General features: G+C 28.8%; 1 protein-coding gene and 1 long non-coding RNA gene across 2 annotated transcripts in view; one reads left to right on the top strand and one right to left on the bottom strand.

The window, feature by feature from the left end:
• Positions 1 to 15,018, top strand: part of Appl (amyloid-beta-like protein) — a 72,160-nt gene extending 57,142 nt beyond the window's left edge. The window contains exons 4-11 of the mRNA XM_067277191.1: positions 2,860 to 3,075; positions 5,641 to 5,975; positions 6,916 to 7,011; positions 7,526 to 7,684; positions 8,293 to 8,521; positions 8,955 to 9,065; positions 11,462 to 11,745; positions 12,706 to 15,018. Coding sequence (XP_067133292.1) covers positions 2,860 to 3,075; positions 5,641 to 5,975; positions 6,916 to 7,011; positions 7,526 to 7,684; positions 8,293 to 8,521; positions 8,955 to 9,065; positions 11,462 to 11,745; positions 12,706 to 12,972 — 1,697 coding nt within the window. The 3' untranslated portion in view covers positions 12,973 to 15,018. The remainder of the gene's footprint in view (positions 1 to 2,859; positions 3,076 to 5,640; positions 5,976 to 6,915; positions 7,012 to 7,525; positions 7,685 to 8,292; positions 8,522 to 8,954; positions 9,066 to 11,461; positions 11,746 to 12,705) is intronic.
• A 2,276-nt stretch (positions 15,019 to 17,294) lies between these two features.
• On the bottom strand, positions 17,295 to 19,442 carry LOC136980923 (uncharacterized). The gene is made up of 2 exons (XR_010881627.1): positions 19,331 to 19,442; positions 17,295 to 17,475 (listed from the first exon to the last, which is right to left on the bottom strand). It is a non-coding gene; the product is annotated as an uncharacterized lncRNA (long non-coding RNA).
• Positions 19,443 to 27,071: the final 7,629 nt, after the last annotated feature.

Here is a 27,071-nt window from a genome sequence, read left to right as displayed (position 1 = left end):
TTTTTGACTTTATAAATGTACAGTATTTACTTTTAGTTCTCAGTTATCTGTTCAAAGTTAAGTTGTGCTTACTACCTGTCTTCATATAATTTATCAGCATATGTTTAAAATTAGACAATCTACACAAATTTAAACTGTCTAATTTTGAATATTTATGCTGATAAATTATATAAAATAGGATTGTGTGTCTTCTTAGTTTAACTATTAAAATACAATGATTCTATATAGTTTAATACAAATAAACAAAATTCGTATGTAAAGAAATTGTTATTAAATGAATCCAAAATGATTCAAACTAAAGATGGGGCTTTTCAAATGCAATAATTCGGAATTATTCTATTGAATAAAATTCTCATTCTGCTTAAGAACTTGTGCTAGGTATTAAAATATGAACTGACATGACAGCAAACAGTTCAGTTACAGTTCCAAAAACTAGAGTCTGGCCCTGCTGTCGAAAATTTTAATTGTTCATTATAGTATACAGAGATATCAGTACTTTGGCAACATAAATTTTATTTTCCTGTTTCTAACTTACGTCACTATGCAACTGTAATTAAGCTGATGTTTGACGAAAAACATTTGACCTAAACTTGACCAGTGAGAAATAAGAATAAACAATATATTAATGTGTGTTCAAAGCTTCTTGTCCTATTCAATTGTTGTATTTCTTAAATCTTACAACTCGACGACAAATGTAGGATCATACAGGATGTGCGTTCATAAGAGCATGACAAATTAATTACGTTGAATTGTCATTTTAATTAGCATTTCAGGTCTATACCTCTCTTCAGCTGTTGAAAATTCTTTAATATAATACACTTTAAGTTATTAAATATAATGAATATTATTATTCTTCATATTAATAATGTGAAATGATTAAAGATGTGGTTTATTCAATTTTTGTTAAAATTTTGTGAAAAAATGACCAAACTAACATTTACAAACTACTGGAATAGTTCATTTTTTCTGAACTTGCCGCACTAGTCATATCTGAACCGCACCATTTGTTCTTTCCTACCGCACCTACGTTATTTCAACTTGCTATTTCAATTGTGTCAGCTTCTGGCAGACACAATTGAAATAGCAAAGAATCGCAATACAGTAGTATAAATAAGGAACATCCAGACTTACCATATTTACTTGCGTATAAGACGAGGTTTTTATTCATTTTTTCACTGCTTCATAAACCTAGGTCATACTATACGTGCAACCAAAAGATTCTTTGCATTTTTACAATAATTTTTCTGAGTCATGTATTCAAATTTTTTACCAGATACTTACCCTCTGGTGTTTAAAAACAAAACTATTTTATTTGGGTCATTTGAATTGTTCTTGTGAGTCGTCAGGAGTAAAAATAGGAAAAGCAAAGCTTTTGAGTCGAATATTGAATTGAAATTCCAAGATTACACAGGCGCCCAATATAAGTTTTAATCCATTCCCACATAAAAACAGATTATTATTCGAAATTAGAATTTGGAAAAACTCATAAGTGTGAATGCGACTGTTAAAAATTAGCAAAAAAGGTTCCCGAATGTCCAGCTTTGCATGAACAAATTATATCGGTTTTACAAGATTTTTTTTTCTTAAAGTTTAAATTGCCAGTAATTTTTGTGGGACAATGTGTGCATTTACATGCACTTGATATTTTGTGTGTGATTAAATGAAATAAAATTAGAATGTATTAATATATATGTAATCTTTTTATTTTGATCTTTAAAGTCACACCTTGTCTTAAACATGAGATCTTCTTATATGCAAGTAAATATGGTATATAGTTAATTGTAAGATTATAAAGTGTGTAATAAAAACCTGTTCTTAACTGAATCGAATTAAAAAAATCCAAAAGTTGTATTTCGAACAATTGTGATATTGTGATTATACATAACTTAGGCCATATTTACATACTTATTGTTCTAGGATTCTGACAATCGTTCAGAAGTTTTCACTTTTGAATATCTTGATTTGTAAAATCTGCATTGTTGATCTCGCACAACTTTATGGATGTACAACCTCCTTCTTCAGCATAATTATGAAATTGTATGCTTGTACTGTACAGTGCAATTTGAATAATATTTTATTAAATATGAACACACACGAATGATTATCGTTAAATTTTTGTTTAAATACCCTTCTACATAATAAATATATAATTCTGTTATTGGGCTGCAATTTAAAAAAATTGTAAACCTATAAATTTCCACTGTTGTCTGTCTTTCCTTAATCTTAAGAATGAGTTAGATGGATGAAAGCCAAGACCAGATATGGAAAGATTAGGGGCAGGAGACCCCAAATAACTATATGCAAACTTCCACAAATTGGAAGTCATGTTATTTAATTAAAAAATTTTCCCTGAAAGGAGTTAGATGACTGGCACGACTCAATTGCAAAAGAGGAAAGTATAATGTACTGTACAGGGGTAAGACAATACGTGGAGACAAAGTGGAGAGCATAAATTTTAAATTAAATAAATTAAAAACATGATTAAAAATTGCAGCCCGGCATTGTGACGACGTCACAGTAAATATTTGCTCGTAAACATTTAAAAATCTACAGTACGTTGTAAAACAAAGTTTGCAATTAGGTTTTTCAATTGTATATCATATTGCATGAAAACAATTGTAATTTTAATTAAAACTATTAAGTTTATATTTTAAAATGACTTTTTAAAACTTAAAAAACTAACTTTTGTAGAAAATTATTAAATATTCAATTATAAATTTACTTTTATTATTTGATTATTTCAATATAAAAATTTTAAACATACTTCACATCATCATAAAATGTATATATGTACAGTATATCATAGTCATTAATTTGAAACGTAATAATGTGTGTTAAATCTTTTCCTTAAATTCTTAGAAGGTCAGTTCCAGAGTGATGCTTTATTAGTTCCGGAACATTGCTTATTTGATCACATTCACAATCAAAGCATCTGCCAGACATTTGACGAATGGAATCAGACCGCCTCTTCAAGCTGTCAAGATCGCAATATGCAGTTGAGAAGTTTTGCAATGCTTCTGCCCTGTGGTGTAGATATTTTCTCTGGAGTTGAATTTGTTTGTTGTCCAAGAGAAGGTTGGTAGATTTAATAATAATAATAATAAAATTATCAATTTGTTGCTGGTATTCAATATTTCAGGAAGATTGTATTGAATTATTAGCATACTGAAGTTTTAATCTATTATTTCAGTAATTTAAACAATAAATAACTATGTAAAGAAGTCATGAATTCTTTAATGACGATGAGAATATTTTATTCTTTCATCAGACATTAAACATTTAATTCATGAGAATTTTAAGACATTTAAAACATTAGTAGAATGAGTGTGTAATATTTTTATCAGAATAAATTTGTTTTTAATGGATGTGTTCCATTTCTTTAGAGTTAAATTTTTCGGTTAATGTTACCTCAGGTAGCCAAGATGGCGGCTCGTCTCTAATTCCAGCAAGGAAACAGTAGGACAGACGTTATAACCTAACCTAACCTATTCTAATAATTTGGTTGCTAATAATTATGATAATTAGAATAGATTAGGTTAGGTTAGAACGTGCGTCTCACTGTTTCCCTGTTGGAATTAGAGACAAGCCGCCATCTTGGCTACCTAAGGTAACATTAACCAATTTTTCTATATGTAGATTTGTATATCTTGCAAGTATCACAATTACATCTGAATTTTGGTACTTAAAAGGCATACTTTTTAGAACATATACTTACTTGACTTTAAAAAACAAGAAATATTAAGGGATATCCAAAAAGTTACTGTGTAGTGAGAACTTTGTAGCGACGTTAAAGTTGTATCTCCTGCATTTCTACTTTGTGGTAGATGGCATCACTACTTGTGCAGGTTTTGGAAGACTTCTTTGCTGACTGTGTATCTCCTGTGGAATTTGGCCTCCTAGATCTGTAGACTTCACTTTGCAGATTTTGGGGCTTCTGGGGACATTTCCAGCATTTGCCATAGGAGAAACTGCAGTATTGTACAGTACATCAAATTTCACTTTTATTAAAACTTAAAAACATGGAAAATTTTAAGGTTTGTGTGTGCTGAAATTAAAAAAAAAAAAAAAACATCAGAAAAACTGCTGGTTTAGACTAAAACTACTGAGAATTAAATATTTAAGCAGTTAATATTTAAAGTTGTTGTCAAAACTTCTAAATGATGAAGAGTTATCAAACACTCCATACTTAGAACAAAAACATTAATGAGATGTTTGGTCTTGAAGAATGTTTAATCTCAAATCTTGGACTCCTTCAGCCATTTTAGTATTGTACTATACTATTGAATACTTACAGCAATTAAATTATGATTTCTTACTATTGACTGCTGTAAATAATTTAGCTTTTGAGCTTTATACAGGCTAATAATTTTAATATTTTATATATCAAAATAGAAAAATGACACTATTTATGATTGGTTGATATTTTAAAATAAATGGTTAAGACTGTTGCTTAAAATAGCTGTATACGGCATTTAATGTCAAAAGAACACACAAATAAAACAAGATATCTATTGTTATTTTTAAATATTTTATGTATTATAAACACTGATTTTATTTTGTTTTTATTCATAATTTAAGTAAGTCTGTTTCCGACGGTTTTAAATTTGTAACATTTGTTGTTTGTTTGAATTTCATCCGAAGGACACGGTTGTAATCTGGAGAAAGTACGAAACTTATATATTTCAAATTATTACTGCGAATAAAATATTCTAGTTATTTCTTTATTTAGATATATAGTAGTAAACTTTTAAAATTTGAGTCTGAAACAACTGATTATAATTTTTGACTTTATACAAATAAATTGATAATGGAGATGCTGTAAGTTAAATTATTTTAAAATGTATCATTATGACAAATGTCATTTTACAGTAGATTAGTATTGATAGTGTTCATCAAAACTAGATCCATCATGAATCAAATGAAATGAGAGTTTCTCTTTTTTTAAATGGGTCACATTTTCTAGTGAATTTTTAGACTTTAATCCACAATATATTTGTGATTACATAGTATTTTATTGCTTATAATAATAATAATGACTGTAATAGTAATTCTATTATTATTATATAAAATGGACTTCTTCCTTCTGAGAGAAAGAGGTCCATTTTAAACTAACTTTAGGCACTAAACTATATAGATTAAGCTCTGATGTTCAGCCTGAAGGAACTTGTTTGTTAAATTAAATAAATTAATAAATTGGAAATAATAAGAAATATTGAAATTTTATCTTCTAGATACTTTGTCATTTTTCATATACTACCTTTGCTAATCTTGATCATGTTAGATAGGTCTACTTGACTTATACCATAGAATCTCTTACGTTGACAAAATTTTATATATTAAATTTTTTAATGGTCTTAATATGTTAGACCAATACTCACAGTACACTTTTAATGGAAGACTTTATTGATGCTCTACATCTACAGTTTTTTTACATATGAGCATGTTTTAGAAAGCTATTTGTCACAATTTAGAATATTGTTTTTTTTTAATCTTTACCACCCTTCATATAGCAAAACTCAAATCAAATGTTACCAAAACAATACCTGTAAAAATACTAGTAATGCTACCATAACATTACTATGATAGCGTTACCAAATATGCTAATCATATCAGTAATTTCAAAATTTAATATTTTGACAGAAAAATCTAAAGGAAATAAGGGTGATAGTAGAGAAGATATGTTGAATAATGTAGATAATTCAATCAGTGATGAAACTGATAATGAAGATGACGACGATTATGACGATGATGACGACTATTATGATGGCGACGACTACAGCGAGGAAGATAGGTCTAGTGCTGCAAGCACAACAACTTCTACAACTACTACCACAACTACTACAACCACCACCACCACCACCACAGAGAGACCAGTCGACTTTTATTTCAGTCATTTTGATAGTCGACACGAGCACGACGCCTTCAAAGAAGCTCAAAAGTCACTGGAAGATAAACATAGGGAAAAAGTTACAAAAGTAAGTAATATTGTGATTACTGGTAGTACTTAAATATAATTACGAACATACAAATTCAATAGAAATTGTATTTTTGGTTTATATATATAAAAATTCTTTTGTTCAGAAACACTTAATCAGTAAATATTGTTTAATTAGAATATACATGTCAGACTTACTATGTGCCCATTCTCAGAGGCGCACAGTCTGTCTTATTTTATTGATTTCAACTACACTCTTATGAAATCAATAAAATCAGGCTTACTATCTTCAGTTCCTTAAATTCATCTCTCTAAACAAATGTCTTTTAAGTGTGATTATATTAACTTATCTCTATTTTTTAAATCTATTTGTAACTTTTCACTCGGTTTCCTTTTTTTAACTGACATTAGTTGCTTTTAATTATTTAGTGTAAAATGGGTCAGCAATGTGGAGCACGTGGCACATTTCAGATGCATCCTCTAGAACCATAGTCACATAAGCATATATATATATATATCCCTGATGCAAAATGTAAATTAGTTTAACTTCAAATTTTAAAGAAGTGAACATGACAGACTAAGCTTGTTACATCTAAAGAAGTCTGTTTAAACTGAATACTTTTCCTGCTTAAAGAGGAAAATAGTACAGAAACAACATTATGAAAGTTGTTATTGTGCTAACTTTATATTAAAAAAAATTGAATGCTTATGAGAATATAGATTGCCTGTAATTGCAAGTATTTTGTACTATCTCAGAGGAAATTTTTCAAATTCAAATAAGAATATTTAAGTTTTTCTATAGTTTATCTTTGAATGTTTATATCTTCTAATTAAGATTAAAAGTCCATAGAAATTATATAAATATTTAATTTTCTAATTCTATCAACTAATTCAGAATTAGAAGATTAATCTTAGAATATATATTCATTATGTCCTAAGATTACTTTAAAAGAAAATATTTTATAAATCATTATTTTCAGGTTATGAAAGAATGGGGAGAATTAGAAGAACGCTACCAAGATATGAAACAAGAAGATCCCAAAGGTGCTGATGAATTCAGGAAAAAAATGAGTGCAGTAAGTAAATTAATTAAAATGTTTGCTGTTAAGTATTTTTTACATAAAAGATATTTTTGGTTTTTGTTCTTCATACACCATGTAAAACCAAGCTGTAATTAATTATTGATCGTTCAGCAATTCTACAATCAGTAATCCTTTAAAATTTTGCTTTAAAACAGTAAAAAATTTTGGACTTGCTTTTTGTGCTACTTATTGTTGTTTGTACAGGCTAAACGCAATCAGAAATTTTAGATAATGAAGTTTTTATTATTTTAAACAATACATTAACTTATAAATTATGAAGAATCACAAAGATGATCTAGATTTAAATTTTTGGGTTACATCCAGATCAGCCTTGTCGTGATCAGTCTTTCTTAATGGTAATGAGTTTGAAAATTATTTGGACGATTTCGTTAAGCATTTTTTTCAAAATTAAAGAAATTAATATAATAAAAATGCCTCCGGGTGATTCTGACTTGTTTCATTGTATAGTAAAAAACAATATTTAATTTTTCTGAAATTATTTTTATAGCATTTCCAAAAAACTGTAGAAGCATTGGAGGAAGAAGGAGCGGCCGAAAAGCGCAGACTTGCAGCTATGCATCAGCAACGAGTTATGACAATTATTAACATGCGTAAAAAGGCTGCAATGAATTGTTACACTGCTGCATTAGATAAAGTACCACCTAATGTAAGTATTTAGAATTATGGAGTTGATTTCAAGTAATAAATCTAAACTTTGACAAATTTTATTGAATATCCTTTGTATTAATCTTAATGTAAACTAAAATTATATTTAATTCAAAATAAGAGAACCTTAAACAAGAATGAAATATTAAAATTCTTTTGATGGAATTATCTTCTTTATGAAATTGCTGAAAATTTTCTTTTCCTTTTATAAATCATAATTTAAGGTTTTTCAGTATAATTTTTGTTTATTAATATGTACAGTATGTTAATTGGAACTGTAACAAATAGTAGTGAAGCTGCTTATTCATTATTATTTGCTGAAATTTTCATTTATAAATATCAACCCGTTTTTTTAATTTTATAAATGCTAATGACAGGATGAATGGAGCGGGATGTAAAATTTAGATAGGAAATAAATATAACTTCAGTTATGAATGAAATAATAAGTAATTTGTTGATGCTAGAATGTTTATATAAGATGGTAATGTACAAAATTACAAGTTATATGAATATATTTTTAAAAAACTTGTTGAATGAAGTATTACAAATTTCTGTTTAAGTGATTATTTCAATATATTAATTACAATTATCTATTCTCTCTTTTTCTAGACCAAGAGGATCGAGAAATGCTTGGAGAAACTTCTAAGAGCATTAGAAAAAGATAGAACTCATACCTTACATCACTATCGTCATTTGTTGAATACGAATCCCAAACAAGCCGAAAGAGAGAAGGAAGCGATGTTAGAGCATCTGGATAATCTTAATCACATGGGAAATCAGAGTATTGCTATGTTGGAGCGTGCACCGTCCGTTGCCGACAAGATCCACAACAGAATGAGTGCGTTTTAATTTGTTAATAGACAAAACATTAAACAAAAGTATTATGGTTATTTAGAGTAATGTAGTTAAAAATTCTTTCATTTTTAAAAGCTATTTAATTAAATATTTGAAATAGGTAAGGCGTGTGTTGGTATACAAATTAAAATTTATTAAAAATATAAACTGATTTAGTCCAAAATATTATATATTCCTGCAGATTGAAAATATTAAATTTATTTGAAATTAGAAAATTTTAATAATGTACAGTACATCATAAGCATCCATATACTTGTGTTTTTTGATTAGCATTCTCGAATGTAAATAGTGTTTAAATTTAATCTTAAATAATCCGTTTTGTGATAGATATGCAATAAAAACTTACATAAAATATTAATTTAGTTATTTAAATAGCACTAATCTTCAAGATTAAAACTTTTTTGTTTTGGTTTCAGTTGCAATTTGGCACCATCTTCACGGCCTGGATGCCGAGACTGCAATTTCTAAAGATGCCGACGAAGCAATCTTAGAAAAATACAGAGAGGAGGTTGAAGAGAAACAAAGAGGTTCTGTATATTAACAATTTACATCTAATTATAAGATGCTATGTCTGTAAATATTTTGATTATCCTTACAAATTTTCAAAAGATTTATTAGAATTTAAAAGAAAATGTGGTGTTTGTCGAATTTTTGTAGATTTCAGAGATTTCTAAAAGTATTAAACTTTAGGTTAATATCAAATTTATTTAATTCTCTTGTCATAGGAAGTCTGACTGACTGACTCCACTCTGTGTTGGTGTTTCTAAATAAAATATTAATACTAATCTGTTTATCAGTAATTCTATTTATCCTACTTCAGTTTGGTCCCACTTATTTTTTAATTCCATACTGATACCTTTGTGTTTATCACTACTTCTGATGTATAGTTAATATAATTACTGTCAACATGTTTTGTTCATTATATCAATAATATAATAAAAGTTTCAGTGATTTAGTATTAAACTAAACTGGATGATGGAAATTGTCAAAAAAAAACTTTAAATATAGTAAAAATGGATTGTTTAAGGTGGAAAAAACATTAGTATCTGAATTAATTGTTAATTTAATGAAACAGAATTGGAAATAGAACTAATATTACAAAAGAAGAAAATTTTTACTAGTTTTAATAGTTTTAACAATGCTACGTTGGACTTTCCTCTATATATTTTATCAATTTAATGATAAAAGATTGCTGAATTCATTATTCATGAGATGAATAACAATTTAAAGTATAAATATTCCAAATTCTATTCTTCTGGACCAAATCAGTTACACAATATATTTATTTTATCATCATTCTTCAAAAATTTAATTATTTGTTATAATAAACATCACGAAACCCGATAAATTTGCAAAGCCAAACGACCGTCGGATTATGTCGGGCCACTTTTCCGCATTTGTGGCGGAAAAGTAGTCCGATGTAATCCACTGGTCGTTTGGCTTTAATAATTTGTTTGCATATAAATTGTTTTTAGCATTGATTTTAAAGTACCAGAAATTTTTAATCATTTTAATCATCCAATTTATATTTGCTTTTGAATTAAATTAACCATGAAAGATTGAAATTTTATTCTCTCATTTAGGATATTGAAAGCTGAATAGCATAATTTTTAATTAAAAAAAAAAAAAAAGGAGAATTTTCTTGCCAAAGGCAATTAGAAATTTGATAAATTTGTGAATTTAGTAATTAGAAAATAAAATCTGAAAAAAGCATTCAAAACATGTATATATTTTTTTTTAATGTGACTAGGAGTGTTTTGAATTGTCATTTTTTTAATTTGACTTAGCTCCTCTTGAAATAAAATTAAAAATCTAATTTTAAGGAATTATTTATTCGTTTACTGGTTTAAAACTTCGCTATAATTTTCTTCTGCACCACAATAAATATTTGGTTAACTATTGGTGCAGTTCAATGTCTTACGCAGATTCTTTCTGGGAGATATGTGGCCTAAAGACAATAAGTAAAGTTTTGTATTATTTTTTTCCTTTTGCATTAGAATAATTGTAATAGTAATGAATAGTAACCAAAAAATGGCCAGGTGACTAGGTTTTAGTCTACAGGTACACATTTTAATTCTAATTCAGATTTTCATGGGTTATCTGGATATGATTTGTTCTCCATAACTTATCCATACTGATTACAATAAATTGCAAGGGGACTGTAACTGATCACAACCTATAATTGGCAAATTTGGCCAAGCATCTATAATGTGCTGTTGACTTAAACTGAAAAATCAGTCAATTAAAAACTGGATTTACATATTGTAATGAAATAAATGTTTATTGTAAATGGAAATATATTTTAATATAATTATTTCTTATGTATTTATTCAGTATGGAATTAACAAGTGGTTTAAATCTTTATTAAAAAGTAAAATACTTTATTTCTAATCTTTTACACCATATTAGACATTTTATATGAAAAGATTTGGTCTCTAAAACATTAATTTGAATGACTGTTTTATTTGTGTTAATTTATCATTTTATAATTGACAAGTTAAATGTGAATGCAATTTTTGGAAGTTATTTGATTCTGTTTATATGAAGTTAAAAAAGAAGGAAAAAACCTAATCTTGAAAAATTGAACTTCTGAAACTTGTTATTATTAATTAAACTTGAGCATTATTATTATGTTTATAATATTCAATTTTATTATAAAGTAAAGAAAATCAAGGAAAGAACCTATATTTATTTGCCTGATATATTATTTTTACATCGTTGCAAATTGTAACCCCAACTTTTTTTTAATTTTCTTGACCTAAAGTAGATATCAAGTTCACAAATAAACTTGAAAATTTGATAAATTCACTAATATAAGACATGACTATTACTAGTTTATTTACATGATTTGCAAAAGTTTTCTGTTTCTTTAGAGAATAAATGCAATTTAACTTTAAATAACTGAAGTTTGTATACAATTTAGAGCGTGAACGCCAACGCCAGTTAGAAGAAGAAAGGCGACAAGAGCTAAAAGAACTTAGACAGGAGAAGAAACGTGTGGAAGTTAACATGCATGGAAAACTTCCTCAACCTTTCGATCCAGAAACCATGGAAGATGAAGAAATACAGGATAAGACCACCTTTTCTCCATTGGAGAAGAAGCTAGAAAATACTCCTGATATTGAGGATAATACTCTTGATCAGGAAGAAATTCCTATACCAAAAGTTGCCCATATTCAGAGTCAAACTGCTCATCACAATGAAGGTGTAAGTGAATAAAATATATTTGTTCTTTTTTTAGCTGATTTTTCCATACTTAAGAACATGAAATGTTTTGAGATTTGATTGATAGACTTTGTGAATGGATATTTCAAAATAACTTTAATAGTTATTCATATTTATTTATTTTTAAGAGACAACTTTTGATACAATGTAATTATCCTGTTTTTTTTTTTTTTAATTTGACAAAACTGTTTTATAAATTGATACAGTTGCTCGGATGTTCTTTGTAGTGTTTTATTTTCCTTTGATTTTGTCAACATGTTTATAACACCACTTGTTTGTGTTTACCTTTCTTGTTTGTGTCATGAGAGAAGCAGCAACAAGGCTGTTCATTTGATTTGTTTGTCTTGGTATGGAGCGCTGTTAGCTAAAAGTAATCTGGTGTCTTCTCAATGTTTATTTCATCGATTCCTTATTTCCTATAAAGTATTTGCCTTTCTTGGAATAAAAACTTGAATTAAGTTTAAATTCATTCTTTAATTTTTAAAAATTAAATGTATTCTTTTAATGTAATCTATACATTCGTTAGAAATGTTAATAGTTTACCCCCCCCTTTTTTTATGAAGTTCGAAGTTTATATAATCTCACATAAATTGTCTATGGCCAATGTGATTATGCTAACTTATACGAAACCGATTGTTCATATTTTTTGCATCTCAAAAAATTATGTCAATAAAAAGACAATCAACACAAAATTATATAAATGCTATAGTACTGTATATTCCTTTAAAGTATCATATGTTTAATTTAAATGACCAAGATCCGATAAGTATAAAGTAATTTCGTTACTTGATACTGGATTTTAATCTCTCCTGTCAATTTGTTTTAAAAAAGTTTTATTGCTGAACTTTGTTTCAATGAGATTGATGAATAAGGCAAATAAATCGATGCCATTAAGAGAATATAGCAACTAGAATATATTACAAATTATAATTTATATTTCAGGCATATTCTGTTCGAAAAGAAAGTGTCGAGAAATTTAGATGGAATGGAAGCATTTACATCACACTAGCATTTGCGGGAATAGCTCTGCTCACGGCCATGATCGTGGGTATAATTCTACTGCGCCGTCACGCCCAGCGCTCTCCCCACGGCCAAGGTTTCGTAGAAGTGGATCAAGCCGCCACGCCAGAGGAACGTCACGTGGCAAACATGCAAGTTAACGGCTACGAAAATCCAACTTATAAGTATTTTGAAACACAGAATAACTGAAGTAAGTGGATGTATTTAAACTCATCAGACTTCTCCAATACCTTGCTCTAGACCTCAAGGTGTTTAGTGTTTCTGGAGAGAGCCTTCATTCATTACACCATAATACTAGCAACAGTTGGCTTTAAACTAAAGAACTAAGAGTGATATGGAATTCACACGTTGCCATAAGAGTGATGTTTTTTGTACTGTAATTTGCTAGAGTAAATCTAGTAATCACTTGAATAAAAATATACACTAAAATTCTTTAAAAAGTTCCATTTACAATCTTTACTTATATATAAATATATATATATATATATAAATATATAAACAAACATCTTAAATTTTGATTTTTCCACCCTCTGCAGTTTCTCAGAATTTTAAGCATATAGGGGAGAGAATTCTGAAATGTTTTTTTATCTCCACTTAGGCTTTTAATTCTGTTTTAGATATTAAAATATATTATAAAAGGGGGAAAAATATAAATATATTTTTCATCTAAGTTTCTTTTTTCTCTAGCTTTCGATAATATACTATGTGATCAAAAGTGAACATTCCCATTACCTAGTTTTTAAATACTTTTATGTTGCATTTTATTTTATTGGAAAAAACTTTATCTGTAAATATAATGTTGCTATGATTAGACTTTTACCATTTATTCTAATTTAGATTTGGGAGAATGTATAACATAAGTGTGATAACAAAAAAAAAAAAGCTTACTTTACTATGGTATTTGCATTAAGATTTTTTGTAGACGAATGATATAAAAGTAAATGATAATGATTGGAACCAAAATTTGAAATTTAAATTTATTGTAATTTATGATTACATATAGGTCAGTCACATGCTAATGGTAAATTCTTGTCATGTATTGAGTACTATTAGTTTTAAGGTCTCTTTGCTGTATATAATTAGCTTAACAGTGCAGTGCATGACATCAAAGTCACAATGTAAGTGTTCTGTACAGGCTTTTTGTAGTGCCTACTTTTTAATGTGCCATTTTTTGAAGTAAATTTTGACCTCGACTTGTGAATTGTAGGCTACTTAATAGTTGTCACTTTCAGACATTTCTTAGTGGGTTCACAGATGTATCGATGGCTGTTTCGAAATGCATACCGGAAGTATCGTACGTAAAACATCTTCATCCATAATAGAGGTAACCGATGTTGTTTTCTTCAGTTGCTTTTATAGTATGCAATGATTTCTAACCTGTGGATTTTACATATCAAGTTGCATGTTACGAAAACTTTCATTATTGATTAATAGAAAGGTGTGCTTGTAAAATAAATGAGTGAGATTTACTTGCCAGATATAAGATGAGAAATGGTCTTCAAAGAACACTACAGGAATTGCTCTGATGGTTTCATTTCTGTTCAGATTCAAGCGGTGTCTAGAAACATTCGCGGGAGAATCTGCACATCCGAAAGACAGTCAAGACGATTGTGTGTAGATTCTCCAGTAATCATCGAAGGTCACAATGTTGTAAATTGGAAATTTCTAATGACAAAATAAGTGTCTTTTCAAGTAGTTAAATATTATGGAAACCTAGAACATCCATATTGTTTCATATTTAAAATTGCTGTCATTTCAAGTATGACTGTACTGTACATAATTTTATGTAGTTATATGTGGCACTAGATAGCCTGTCACAGTAAATCATTTACAAATTAATATATAAATTAATCTTGTAAATGGGATAATTAACACAATTCTTATCAAAAGGTTAACATTGGAAATGTTCTCCGCAAAGTTTTCTATAACAGAACCCGCTTGAAGTCATGTCGAAATGATAACCAATCTTAATTCTGTGTTTTTCTTTGAAGATTATTTTATAAGACAATGCCACTTTAGAGATCTTTTATTTTTATTTGAATCTTTATGGTTCCATAACTGTCTACCATAAATATTTTTTTTGTTAAAAATTATACAATGTATTTTACTAGCACTCAATTATTATTATTGGTATTTATGTTGCAATCTTTGAATTAATGTACTTGATCCTGTGACAAACAGCTGTAACCAGATGATGTGATCTAGTGTTGCCAAATAAAAAAAAATTAAACTGAATTTTGTTGTTATTTTCATTATAGTTGTTTTAAACATTTAAATATAAAAATATTTAATTTATTCTTGAGAATTTAAACTAAATCCATATAAGAATAGATCAGGATAGAAACTTAAAAACATTTTATTAGCAATAGTAATGTTCGAAATAACCACTCAGTCGGTTTGACGAAACACAAAATTTATATTTACAGTAAATGTACAAAATAATACAAAGTAGTCACAATTAAATATGCACAAACACTAATCCAACGACAACCGACTATTCCCGTACAAATTCGTCGAAAGAAACTCCTTACGACCTCCACAAACAGACTTGTAATTAACACCACCTCCGGGTCAGGAACAAGTTCGTACTAAACCCTGGGGACTACTTTATCCAGATTTCCGTAACGTCCGACGAGAGAGTTAGTTAGCACTTCGATAACGACGATCTCAGCCGATCCCGATACGACCTTACGATATGAACTCACGTTCCCGCCGAAACTACGGCTTAAATAGTCCCAACGTTCAAATCGTCCGCCAATCAAATTTGAATTCTGCCACAACGGCCGCCAACGGTCATTTCTCGCCGGCCAATCGTCCGTCTGTCGTCGATTTGAAACAACGGATCTTCTAACGGTCGTTTCCAACGGCCGATCCTAACGGCTTTTCCGTTATGAAAGTTCGTTATAATAAACCAGGGCGGAAATAGCTCGCCTAGCGATTCCAAACCCTACAGCAATTAAATGTTTTCCATTATACAATATCTTAAGTTTGCATTTTCTATGAAAACACCCCTCTCCTATTGATTTGACTGCTCATTTCTGGTAATATTACATAGAAAAATTCCAACAAGTTTAGCAAGTTTGTTAAGATTTTAAACACAAATTTGATGATTTTCTTTTCAGCTAAAGAAATTCATCACTATAAATAAGATGATAAAGTAACATTGAATAACAAATTATGTACAGTCAGTTGAAACAGAATTATAACACTTTATAGAAAAATAGATTATAATTGTTTAGTCTCCATATTACTTTCAGTATCACTTCCATTGTATTGTAAGACAGTAACAAGAGTCAATTCTTAAAGCAATAAAAAATGATCATATGAAGATTTCCAAATTAAATTTTAAAGAGAATTTTATAGTCTTATTTTTCTAAAATACAGTGAAATGCCTTAAATATTTACGAAGCTTTCTATTGACTCCAAAATTAGTACCGGCTTGCCCCTGTACATCATACTTTTCCTTTAACGATAGAGTCGTGCCGATCATCTAATTTACTCCTTTCGGGGGAAAGATTTGAATTGAAATAACGCGACATCCCGTTTGTATCGGAAACTCTTATATAATCAATCGAGGCACCCTACGTCTAAGGTTTCCATATCTGATCCGAATTCATTTTATATAACACCATTCTCGAGGTTAAGAAAAGACAGCCAGATGGACGAAGTGGGAAGTCATATATTTAATAATTCAATTCTGCTACGGAATCTCTGTTTAAATGATATTGTTGATTTATAATAGTAAAATTGAAACTACTAAAATTCCCTCGTAAAGTTTCTGCTATACAATAATTAATTAATATAAGAAAATATTCGTTATTACACTACTTTTAATGATTTACATTCTTCTATATACCCTTGGACATATATGATGCCCTTTTTTATAGTTTGTGCTTCTTCCATTTTTATAGTCTGCTGTCCTCGCTGACTTGCAATTATATATATATATATATATATATATGCAAATTATACATATATATATAATGTGTACATGTGTTCGTTTACCATTTCTTAATTGTTTCTTGACCTGACCATTGCGAAAACGTTTATTTATATATTTTTGTTTTTACTTTTTTAGATCCTTGATTATATTATCATCAGGAATGATTGTTTTTATTACTTTTCAAGCAAAGTTAAATTCCTTTCGTTGCAAATAAATACAATAGACTCTCCTATATCCGTACTAATGTGGGCGAGTGTGATCCAGATAAGAGAGAGTGAGAATTTTGAAATAAGACTAACATATACTCGTACGCCTATTGTATGTATAAAAAATGTTTATTTCGACATTTATTCTTGACAATTACGATTAATTTTGAATGTATTGTGTTAAAGTTGTTTGTTTTGTTCTTCTGGATTCGCTGACCAGCTGCTACATCACACCAGTCCAATGAATGTTGTCTGACGTATTTACTATATTCAAATATTTTTAAATTTAGTTAATCACGTGTCCTAATTATAAAGAAAATTTACTATTTTTTTTTTTCAAAGAAAGAAAAATTGACTTAAAATTGCATTTATAACATTTTATTCATTTGGTCTCAAATCGGTATTAAACCGAACATTTACAAGTTGTTTTATTTGGTCCAGAGCATTTTCCGGTTTTGCCATATTTATTATTCTTGCAGTATTTCGTACATAAAGCATCCGAAACTGGACACCCTCCTGTAGGTATTCCTTCTACTGGAGATACTTTAAAAAAAAAACAAACATTTTTTGAAAAAAGAAATAAATAAATAGTAAATTTACATTAGTTTAAATCTATATATTGTTGATAAATTTTTACCAATAAAACACATAAGCATCTCTTAAACTGATTTAAATTTGGACTTTAATTACGAAATTATAATGTTGGCCGGATGAAGGAGGCGTATAAGGTGTCAAAGTGGACCCGGGTTCGAATTCGATCAGAGAATCCCAAGAAATTTTTGATCTTGTTACATTGCATTAACCTACACTAAAAATGACTAAAGTGCGGATGATATAGTATATTGAATTTAATTAAGATGTTTGCAACAAAAGTCCACAGCGGAGGCTCTAAGCAAAATTTATTTTTGAGGCCCATTAAAAGTGCTATAAAAGAAAAGAGGATAGATTTACTTAGGTCTATAATAATATGGACATTTTAAATATAGAAACAGACAGTCACAATGAGTAAGATATTACGTAGGCCATGCAACCAACCAGATAAAGATAAGGTTTCAATTCAATTTTTTGATCATTGAATTAGCGAAAGCATTTTCGTAAATTGAAAACATGGGATTAAGAAATTTAAAAAATTATTTACTATAAAATAGCTTTACAATGAATCGTAAATTCAATAGGTGTACAGAAATTAATCTACAAAAACTCTTCTGCTTTCATCAATTACAGTAATTCTTAACAGACTAAAATATACTACCAAATTTGCAAGATTCCTAAGAGATCGAAACCCTAGGCGATAATGACTTTCGCTCTAGCAGTATTTAGCAGATGGGTGAAGATTCTAACACGACAACATTAATTACCACGCTAATTGTCAGATGAATAAAGAAAGAAAAATGAAAAATCTCTCTTACCATTTGCCACCAGAATCACCGAGAGAACCAAGATGGCCACCAAGTATACTTTGTTCATTTTCTGAAAATGCAGAAAATTCAAACCAGATAAATTTACTGTAGAAGCTAAACTAAAGCAAACACGATATTTGGAGAGCTTGGGTTAGCTTACCCTATTTATTTGTATGGAAAAATTGAGAAAGGAAGTGTATAATATGGAAGTGATATAGTGTAATTCGTCCAATCGGAGTAGAGAATTTAATCTACGTCATTAAAATACGTTTGAGAAATATCTTCTGAGATATTCAACAACTGTTAGGAAGAAATTAGCGATTACAAGATAAGCGATTAATTACGTTATTTAATAATAAACACAGTAAATGTAGAAGCAGCCGACATTTTCTGAAGTGTTATCTCGTCACTTATGGTAGGACGTACTGTACGTTATGAATATGTCGAATGCTTGAAGGATCAGGAAAATTTTGAAATGTTAGAAAGGATTATTATACCACTTCATACTTGTGTGTATTTAAGCAATGACTTAAGTGAATACTGAACAAAAGGTCATTATTTACTTCAATTCATTAATACAATTGAATTTTCAAACCTCACTGAATCAGAAATTCCTTAAAAATATACATAAACATCCGCAATTAAAAATATAAAAGGAAGTAATTAAAGAGTAAATAGATATTATCACAGATCTTATTTCTTCCTCTATTTAATTTCCTTTCTTCAATTGGTACAGCTACAAAATACTTAAAAAAATAATAATAATATGTGTTATAAATTACATATTAATAAATAATTTTCAATTCTTGTGCAATGAAGTTTATTAAATATATAACAGATCAGTTGTTGTAATAAAAAGAAATATTATTATTTAACATGATTTATATACAGGGTAGCCGAAAAAGTCCCTTATTGTAATAAATATCTGAATAACTCCTATAAAATTCAAATCTTCATTAAATAATAGTAAAAAAAAAAATAATAATAATTGAACTTACCGGCTTTAACACACAAATTTCTTGTATTAATACTAGCCTAACACTAAATAATGATATTTCTATAATTCATAAACAGCAGCTTATGAATTAGAAAACATCAATAAAACGTATCTTTGTTCTATTTTAAAAATACAAATAATAATAATAATATAATTCTAGAATATTTTTCTGAACGATAATAAAAATATCATTCTACAAAGTCACTTTTATTACGTATTGTAACAAGTGTTCGGTACGTAAACGGTAGACTACATGTAAATATATTATATAAATTAAGAGGATTTTTTGAGAAAATAATTCCAAACTATTTGCTTGTATAAATCTATTTATTGTTAGTATTTTTATCTATTTTTAACAGGAATAACTGCATCCTTGTTCCAAACACAGATGAACTTAACTAATTTTTATATTAGGGGATTGGTACTATTAAATTTTGGTGGTTAAAGGTCGAAGGAATGGGGAGATAGAGGGAGAGTAAGATCGTTATTAGCATTTACAATATTTTATAAAACCCATACCTACCCTCAAAATTAAGGTTTTTGTCATTTTATAATAATTAAAAACATAAAAAGCTTCTAGTAAAATATCGTAACAGGTGGCTCCAAACTCAGTTTTAAATGTTTTTGCTGGAAAAGTTAAGCAACTCGTTTCTGAATTTTTAACTGCGTATTTAATTTAGTTTCAACTATTCTAATTGATAATATTTCATATAGACCGATTATGCATAGAAATTGAAGCCAAAGGAGACAACCCCCCCCCCAGCAATTTCTTTAAAAGAATTTAGTTTTAAAATGAACGAGCAAAAATTATTGTGAATTGTCACAATGCGAGAATGCAATGCACTCCCCACCTGAAATTATTAATGTTTTCCTCCTTTTCCTCATGCTTTTCCTCATAACAATACAGTCATACCTTTCACGTATTTAACTGGAAGGAGTATTCATCAGTGATAAAGGACAAATTTATAGTTTTGTAGATTGCATTAACTTATCTCTAATAACAAAGTACACTTGTTTATGTTATCTTATGAAATATTTTTCATAAATTATTACGCGATTGTCTAGAAATATTGTCTCATTTAATTAAAATATTATTACAAATATTTTAATTAAAGCCATACTCGGTTTTCTGCTGTTACATTGTGAAAGCAAATGATTATTACTATTGATGACGTAGAATAGAAATATCTAAAGTTTCGTATACTTATAACACTACAGTACAAATAATATAATAGAGTTAAATAACGAAATTTATTAGACGTTTTTGTTATCTTTCAGAGTTTATATGGTGCAGTGTGTTAACACTATATAAAGTGTTTATGACGTTATGAATAGATGTAATAAACTACATAACAGAGTACATAGACTATATGGACTACATGTATGAATTACATAATGATTTTTGTGATCAGATACTTGTATAAATCTATATTTAGGTGATAACATGAAATTAAAAAAAACGTTCAGTCAAGTAAATCATCAAGACTTATCAGGTAAAAAGCCTTAATATAGATATGAATACAAAGATCAATTTAACCATTCTTTATCAATGTTTAACAGTAGTTACACTATACCAGTGATGCGCAAACCATGGGTCGCGACCTCTTTGGGGCTATATAAGGAGAAAATTTTTCGGGGTCGCCAAATTCAAAGAAATTTATTTGACAATTAAAAAAGTATAAGACTTCTCTTCAACATGTATATGCATTAATAAAACCATTGTTTTATAAAATTATGTGTTTTATTCAGACCTCTAATAAGGCAGAAACATAAGCGCAAATCCCAGAAAGAATTTCACTTCAACAAACGTCTACTGTCTATATTCAGGGGTGGCGACAAAATTTTACACAAAATAGAAGGGTCGAAAATGAAAATAGTTTGCAACCGCTGCTCTTTACTGCAGTTGATCAATTTTTCTATTAATGTTTTCGTTGTGCAATTACAATTATTACTTTACAAGGGTTTCTCTTGGAGAAATCCTTGACAAAAAGTAAAAAAACGAAACTTTAAGAAACGTCATCAAATCTTGTTCATTGTTTAAATCAATAACAATGCAAGATAACTGCTTAATGGTTTTGCTTACTTAAGCACTACTGTCAAAACATATTAAATCAATTAAAGATTTTTATATTACTGTTCTTATCACGAATGTACTCATTTCAAAAAAACTAAATTAATAAATTTTTCACTTTGTAATAATATCTGTATAGTCTCCAGAGATGCATCGAAGAAGATGACAGTTCTAGTATACGAGAAGGCGGTTTGAAAGAAATACATAAATTGAACACATTTAACATTATTCCTTAATCTATTGATCAATTAACAGAGCCTGTATTTTTGGGGTGCAATTTGAAAAAATTCTAGACCTATAAATTCCCTTCTTGTCTGTCTTTTATTAAACTCAAGGAAGAAATCAGATACATGAAAATCGAGAACAGATATGGTAAGCAGCAGGAAAGTCTGTCCCGAATAACTTTATACCAACCTCCGGCTTAGAAAGGGAATCACGTTATTTCAATTCAAAATTAGATAGATAGCCGGCATGTCTCTCTTGTTTACAGGAAAAGTATGATGTACAGGGGCAAGACACTATTAAGACTAAGAGCATTGTGCCTAAAAATTTGCAGCCCGGCATTGTGACGGTGTCACAATAACCCATTCTTTTACCATTCAATTTCGAGACGAATATTTTTTTCTCTGTGCATATTTCATTTTATTTTATTCTTGTTTTGGATAAAATATGTTAGCTTTTGCCTGACAGCAATTGTTATTTTGACTTTTCTAAAAATAGTGTATTTTTTATTGTAATTTTACTATACTAAAAAAATGTGAAAAAGTGGTTATTACTTGAAAGTCAGCTAAATCCATTGTTACCCAATCAAAACAAGTTACATCCCACTTACCTTACCGAATAAGTTAAATCCGAACTACTGTTTAAAAACGTATTTGAAGAGCAAAATATCACTCATAATACAAGAAATTAATGATCTTCATCCTAACATCTCCATAAGTTAATTATCGCTTTAATTGATAAGGGTGCATTTACACTGCTATAAGAAATTTCGCTTTTATTTAAATTAGGCAAAAGTAAATCAATTGTACCTTGTAATAATTGTAATAATGGAAGTATATTTAAAATTCTATTCAAGATAATTTAATTTAAAATCTTTTTATTTTTTTACTTTCCTTACTGTTATATAATTACACAGGGAAAGTATGGCGATAGGTCAAAACATGACCCCCCCTAAGATTTTTTACATTTTTCGATTTGGGGATTTTTAAAACGTCAAAAAGTGCAAAAAAGTTGGGGGTTTATTTTGTGTGTATGGATGTTAGTAAGTTTGTGTGCACGCGTGTGCAGACACAAGATTTCCCCTTTCCCCAATTTCAAGATTAATAACTCCCGTTTTTTTCCTCGAAAATTTCTGAAATTTTAAGGAGTGGTTTATGTATTAAGGGAAAATGTTTGTAGAAATTTTCAGAAAAATCGGACCATTAGCTCGGAGGATATTAAGGGGATGGTGCCACATCTCAAAAAACTTTCATGTTATGAAATACTTTTTACTCGTACAAATTTTTAGTTTATCATAAGAATAAATGTATTTGTTTCGAAAATTTTTCCAGAAGTCAACCCAATATTCAATTTTAAAGTGTTTTTTTTTTTTTTAAATGGTTTTTAAGAATTTTGATGGAATAAACCAATCGAGTTCTAACTTTTTTCAGTATGTGTATTTTAATAGAGTATTTTTAGGAAGTTGATTTTTTCCCAACCGCAAACTAAGTTCGGGGTGAAAAGATATAAAAGTATTTTTTTAATAGACACAAAATGTGTAGTGGATATCCCATATTTGTTCAGTAATTAATTGTCCCATTCCGGGTTTTATAAGTATTTCTTTCTTCTGCTTATATTAAAGTTAAAATATTTACCTAAATTACACAGTGTGCGGTAAAACCTATCTAAAACAAATCCGAATTAAAAGAATACCGGCCTGAACGGGAAAATCCTTCGGTACGGACCGATTTTCTCTATTAAAAGGAAAACCTGTTCAAAACGGAAAATTATTTGGTACCTGCGACTGCGGTTTACACAGGTTTTACTGTATATTTTATTCGGCCCACGAAAAAAAAAAAAAAAAAAAAAAAAATGCTACGGAAGGAATATAGGTAGGTTTTATATAAAACATATACAATAGATATTTTTTGCAGCCGCGACATCAATATTATCCTTTAAAGCTATAATCTACAACCACAGTGCACTTATCGTATTGTAAATTATATCATATGCTGGCGCACAGTGCGTGCTACACGTGTCTAACGATTAAGATTGAACGGTGATTGAAATCAATAAATAATTATACACATATAAGATTTGTATTATTATCCTTATTTTCCATTTATGACTTTTAGAACAGCTTATTAACGCAAAACAAAACTGATATTTGTGCAGTAGGAAAAAATCTTTAGAACGAAACCGGTATGCATCTCCTTTTGGCAGGTTGCCCTTATGTTGCGTGTCTTAATCCATCAATTCTATAATCTCAAAATAATATGACAGAAAACAAATACCTGGAACCGAACCGGACGAATCCGAGATAAGTGAAGAACCGAGATCATAGCAGAATAATTATTCCAACCCTTTAACAGGAAGTAGCCACAGATATAAAATCGAAATTTATATTAAATAAAAAATTTATTTTAAGGTTTTCTTTCTGATACAATTTACTGTGAAGTTCTATTTAAGCTAACGGCCATATTTAAAATAATTTATTAAATAATCAGATATTTTCCAAGAAAAAATACAGATGTTCGTATTGTTAAGGAAAACAATAAAAAATATTTTTACAAAAAATACACAACATAATTGGATTGCTGTATGTTAGATTTCAATGTAAGACGTCTTTGTAATCTAAACAATTATGCGAGACCGTCTACCGTAGTGGTAGACTGTCTCACAGCAATTCTCGGTTAGAATTATGATTTTATTTTCAAATTGAACTACAAATGCATTTCGGGTTGGTATAATATATTCCAACGCCTCCTCAGTGCTGTTTTAAAAAAACAATAAAAAACAAAAATTAGAATATGACAACAAAAATACCATCAGAATTATTACAACAATCACTTACTATTTTCAAGTATATAAATTAAAAAAAAAAAAAAAAAAAAAAAAACACCTCGTCCTTATCCCTGACTTACATCGAAATAATGTAAATTGTAAAGATGGTAATTATATACATTAGGAAATATAAAAAATTTGAAAATAATATCTTTAAGACAACAATAAAAAAACTTACATTACACAAGAATAATTTAAAAAAAAATCATGAGTAGGTATATTGTATATGCTCAAAAAGCTATATAAGTGTTTTAATATAACAAGGTTACACTAATGCTAAAAAATAAAATTGACAATCATTTGCAGAGATCAATAGAGATGTATTAAAACTCACATTACTTTCGTACTATTAAAATACATCTACAAGTAGAGATATAGAGTAATTAGGATCCACTTTTCCTTAAAAAAAACAGGCAAACACCGTACCGTGTTTTAACCAATCACAATATTCAACTCGATGTAGCGCCCGCTACTAATTTATACCAATGGTAGTCAATTTGCATACCTTCAGAAATGTTTACTAAATTATTTTTTGTTGCTTTTTTTAATTCTAAATGTTCCTTAAATTTTCTTTTATAAATGTCTTTTTCATAATGTAAAATTTTTATGTTATTGCGATTGATTCTACAGTTATTATTTTTTGTGTGGTTATACCACGGGGAATTATTGTATTTCATTGGAATGGCCGCTTCGTGTTCATTTACCCTAATCTCCAATACACGTCTTGTTTCACCTATATGGGTTCTGACAATTAGGTTCTGATTTATACACTACACCAGCCCTTTTATGAAAATCTATACTATTGTTATTACGCTTATTGGAATATATTGGATTGGAATATATTGGAATATATTATACCAACCCGAAATGCATTTGTAGTTGAATTTGAAAATAAAATCATAATTCTAACCGAGAATTGCTGTGAGACCGTCTACCATAATTGTTTAGATTACAAAGAAGTTTTACATTGAAATTACAAAAAATAATTAATTTATAGGCTATATAACACAGTTAGCAGACAATAGCTGAAGGCAAATTGAGTATACCTCTCTTAATGATATTCCAATCACGTTCACATTGTTCAATGTCACCTACAGAAAAGGTGTCTTAAAATTAATAATAAAAAAGTTACTTATGAACAATTAAATCTTATTATGAATTTTCTTTCCTGTATTATATTCTTCCTTAAAAATTTTGCAATTATACGTTAAAAGGAATATATTTAAAATATCTTAAAATCAATTATACGAAACCTTTGCCTTTATATTTAATATAATTTTAAAGTTTTTCTAAACTTTTAGTCATCTTCTAAACATATATCTTTAAACGTCGTTAATAAATACAATCAACTAAAATTAAATCAAAATTAATAGACCACAGCTTCAATTTCACTAATTAACATTGCAATTTTGTTAATTAGAATTATTTTTCAATGTTAAAATAACGAGTGTATGGATAATAGAGTAGAAAATTCATCGTAATGTGCATATACCACGATATTAATTAAATTCCATTAAATAAAATACGTTTTTACTTCTTAATGAAAATGATTACTACTCCGCCAATAACAATGGCGAAGCATTATAGTACTGTTCTATTTTACCTTTTCGAATTTAGCACACAGTAATCGAGTGGATAAAAACAGCAAACACTGATCGTGGGTTCGCTCCTAACCAATGGGCTGGCAAAGCAGTTTCCCGGTTCTCTTTACGTCAGTAACACGTAAATAGGGACCAGTTTCACTTGCAAATTCATACCCGAGGCATCACCTTTCTCAATACGGAAATTAAACAAAAAAAAAGTAGGTCAAAATAAATAAATATATTTCATTAATCAATTGTCAAAAACCTGATAATTATTTTGTAAATAAAATTAAAATTTTAATAAGATTATATAATACAGTATTTAAAAAATTAAACGAAATAATGACAGAATAGCACGAGGAAATAAGCAAACAAGAAGGGATAGCGAGACAGCAATACCGAATAATATAAAAAATACTGTTCATATTGTTAGGAAGTGTTCCTAAATTGTTTTCAACAATTCGATAAAGCGACAGGCGTGTGGAAATTAGACGTCATTACTCATGCATACACATAATTAACAGGAAACAAGAGCATTAGAAGTCACGTTTCATACCTGTGAAAAGCAGCAACGTATCTGCAGTGACTATAGTGTAATAGGTCGGTGTAGAGTGTACGGAGGTCCAGGCTTTTTGGGGACGTGGTCATTTACAAATCGCTTCGAAAGGTAAAATAATGCTTTTCAAATATTTCATATTAAACTACGAAGTATTTGAGTACGTAGGCCTATGTCGTATGTAGGTCTAATAGAGGAAAACGAAAAGGTAAACTTTTTCCGGTTTGTGAGACAAAATTCATCGAGACCCTCGACACTTGTTCGAAAAACAGAAAAATATTTAAGTAAGCAAAATTATTTTATCGTCTTATTTTTATTTGGTATACTCTTATTTTTAAATCTAGTTATTTCTTCTATACTTAAAACATTTCATAAAAATTAATAATAATATGACTTTAAAATGAAATAGCATATAACTGTTAAAAAAATTAAAAATTAAAATTAAAAAATTAACTATTAAAATGACATGTTTACAATAGGAAGTTCC

Source organism: Centruroides vittatus, unplaced genomic scaffold, assembly GCF_030686945.1.
Source record: "Centruroides vittatus isolate TY-2023 unplaced genomic scaffold, ASM3068694v2 contig_738, whole genome shotgun sequence".
Classification (NCBI taxonomy): domain Eukaryota; kingdom Metazoa; phylum Arthropoda; class Arachnida; order Scorpiones; family Buthidae; genus Centruroides; species Centruroides vittatus.
The sequence above is the reverse complement of the archived record's forward strand: the minus strand, read 5'-3'. Positions and strand labels throughout refer to the sequence as shown.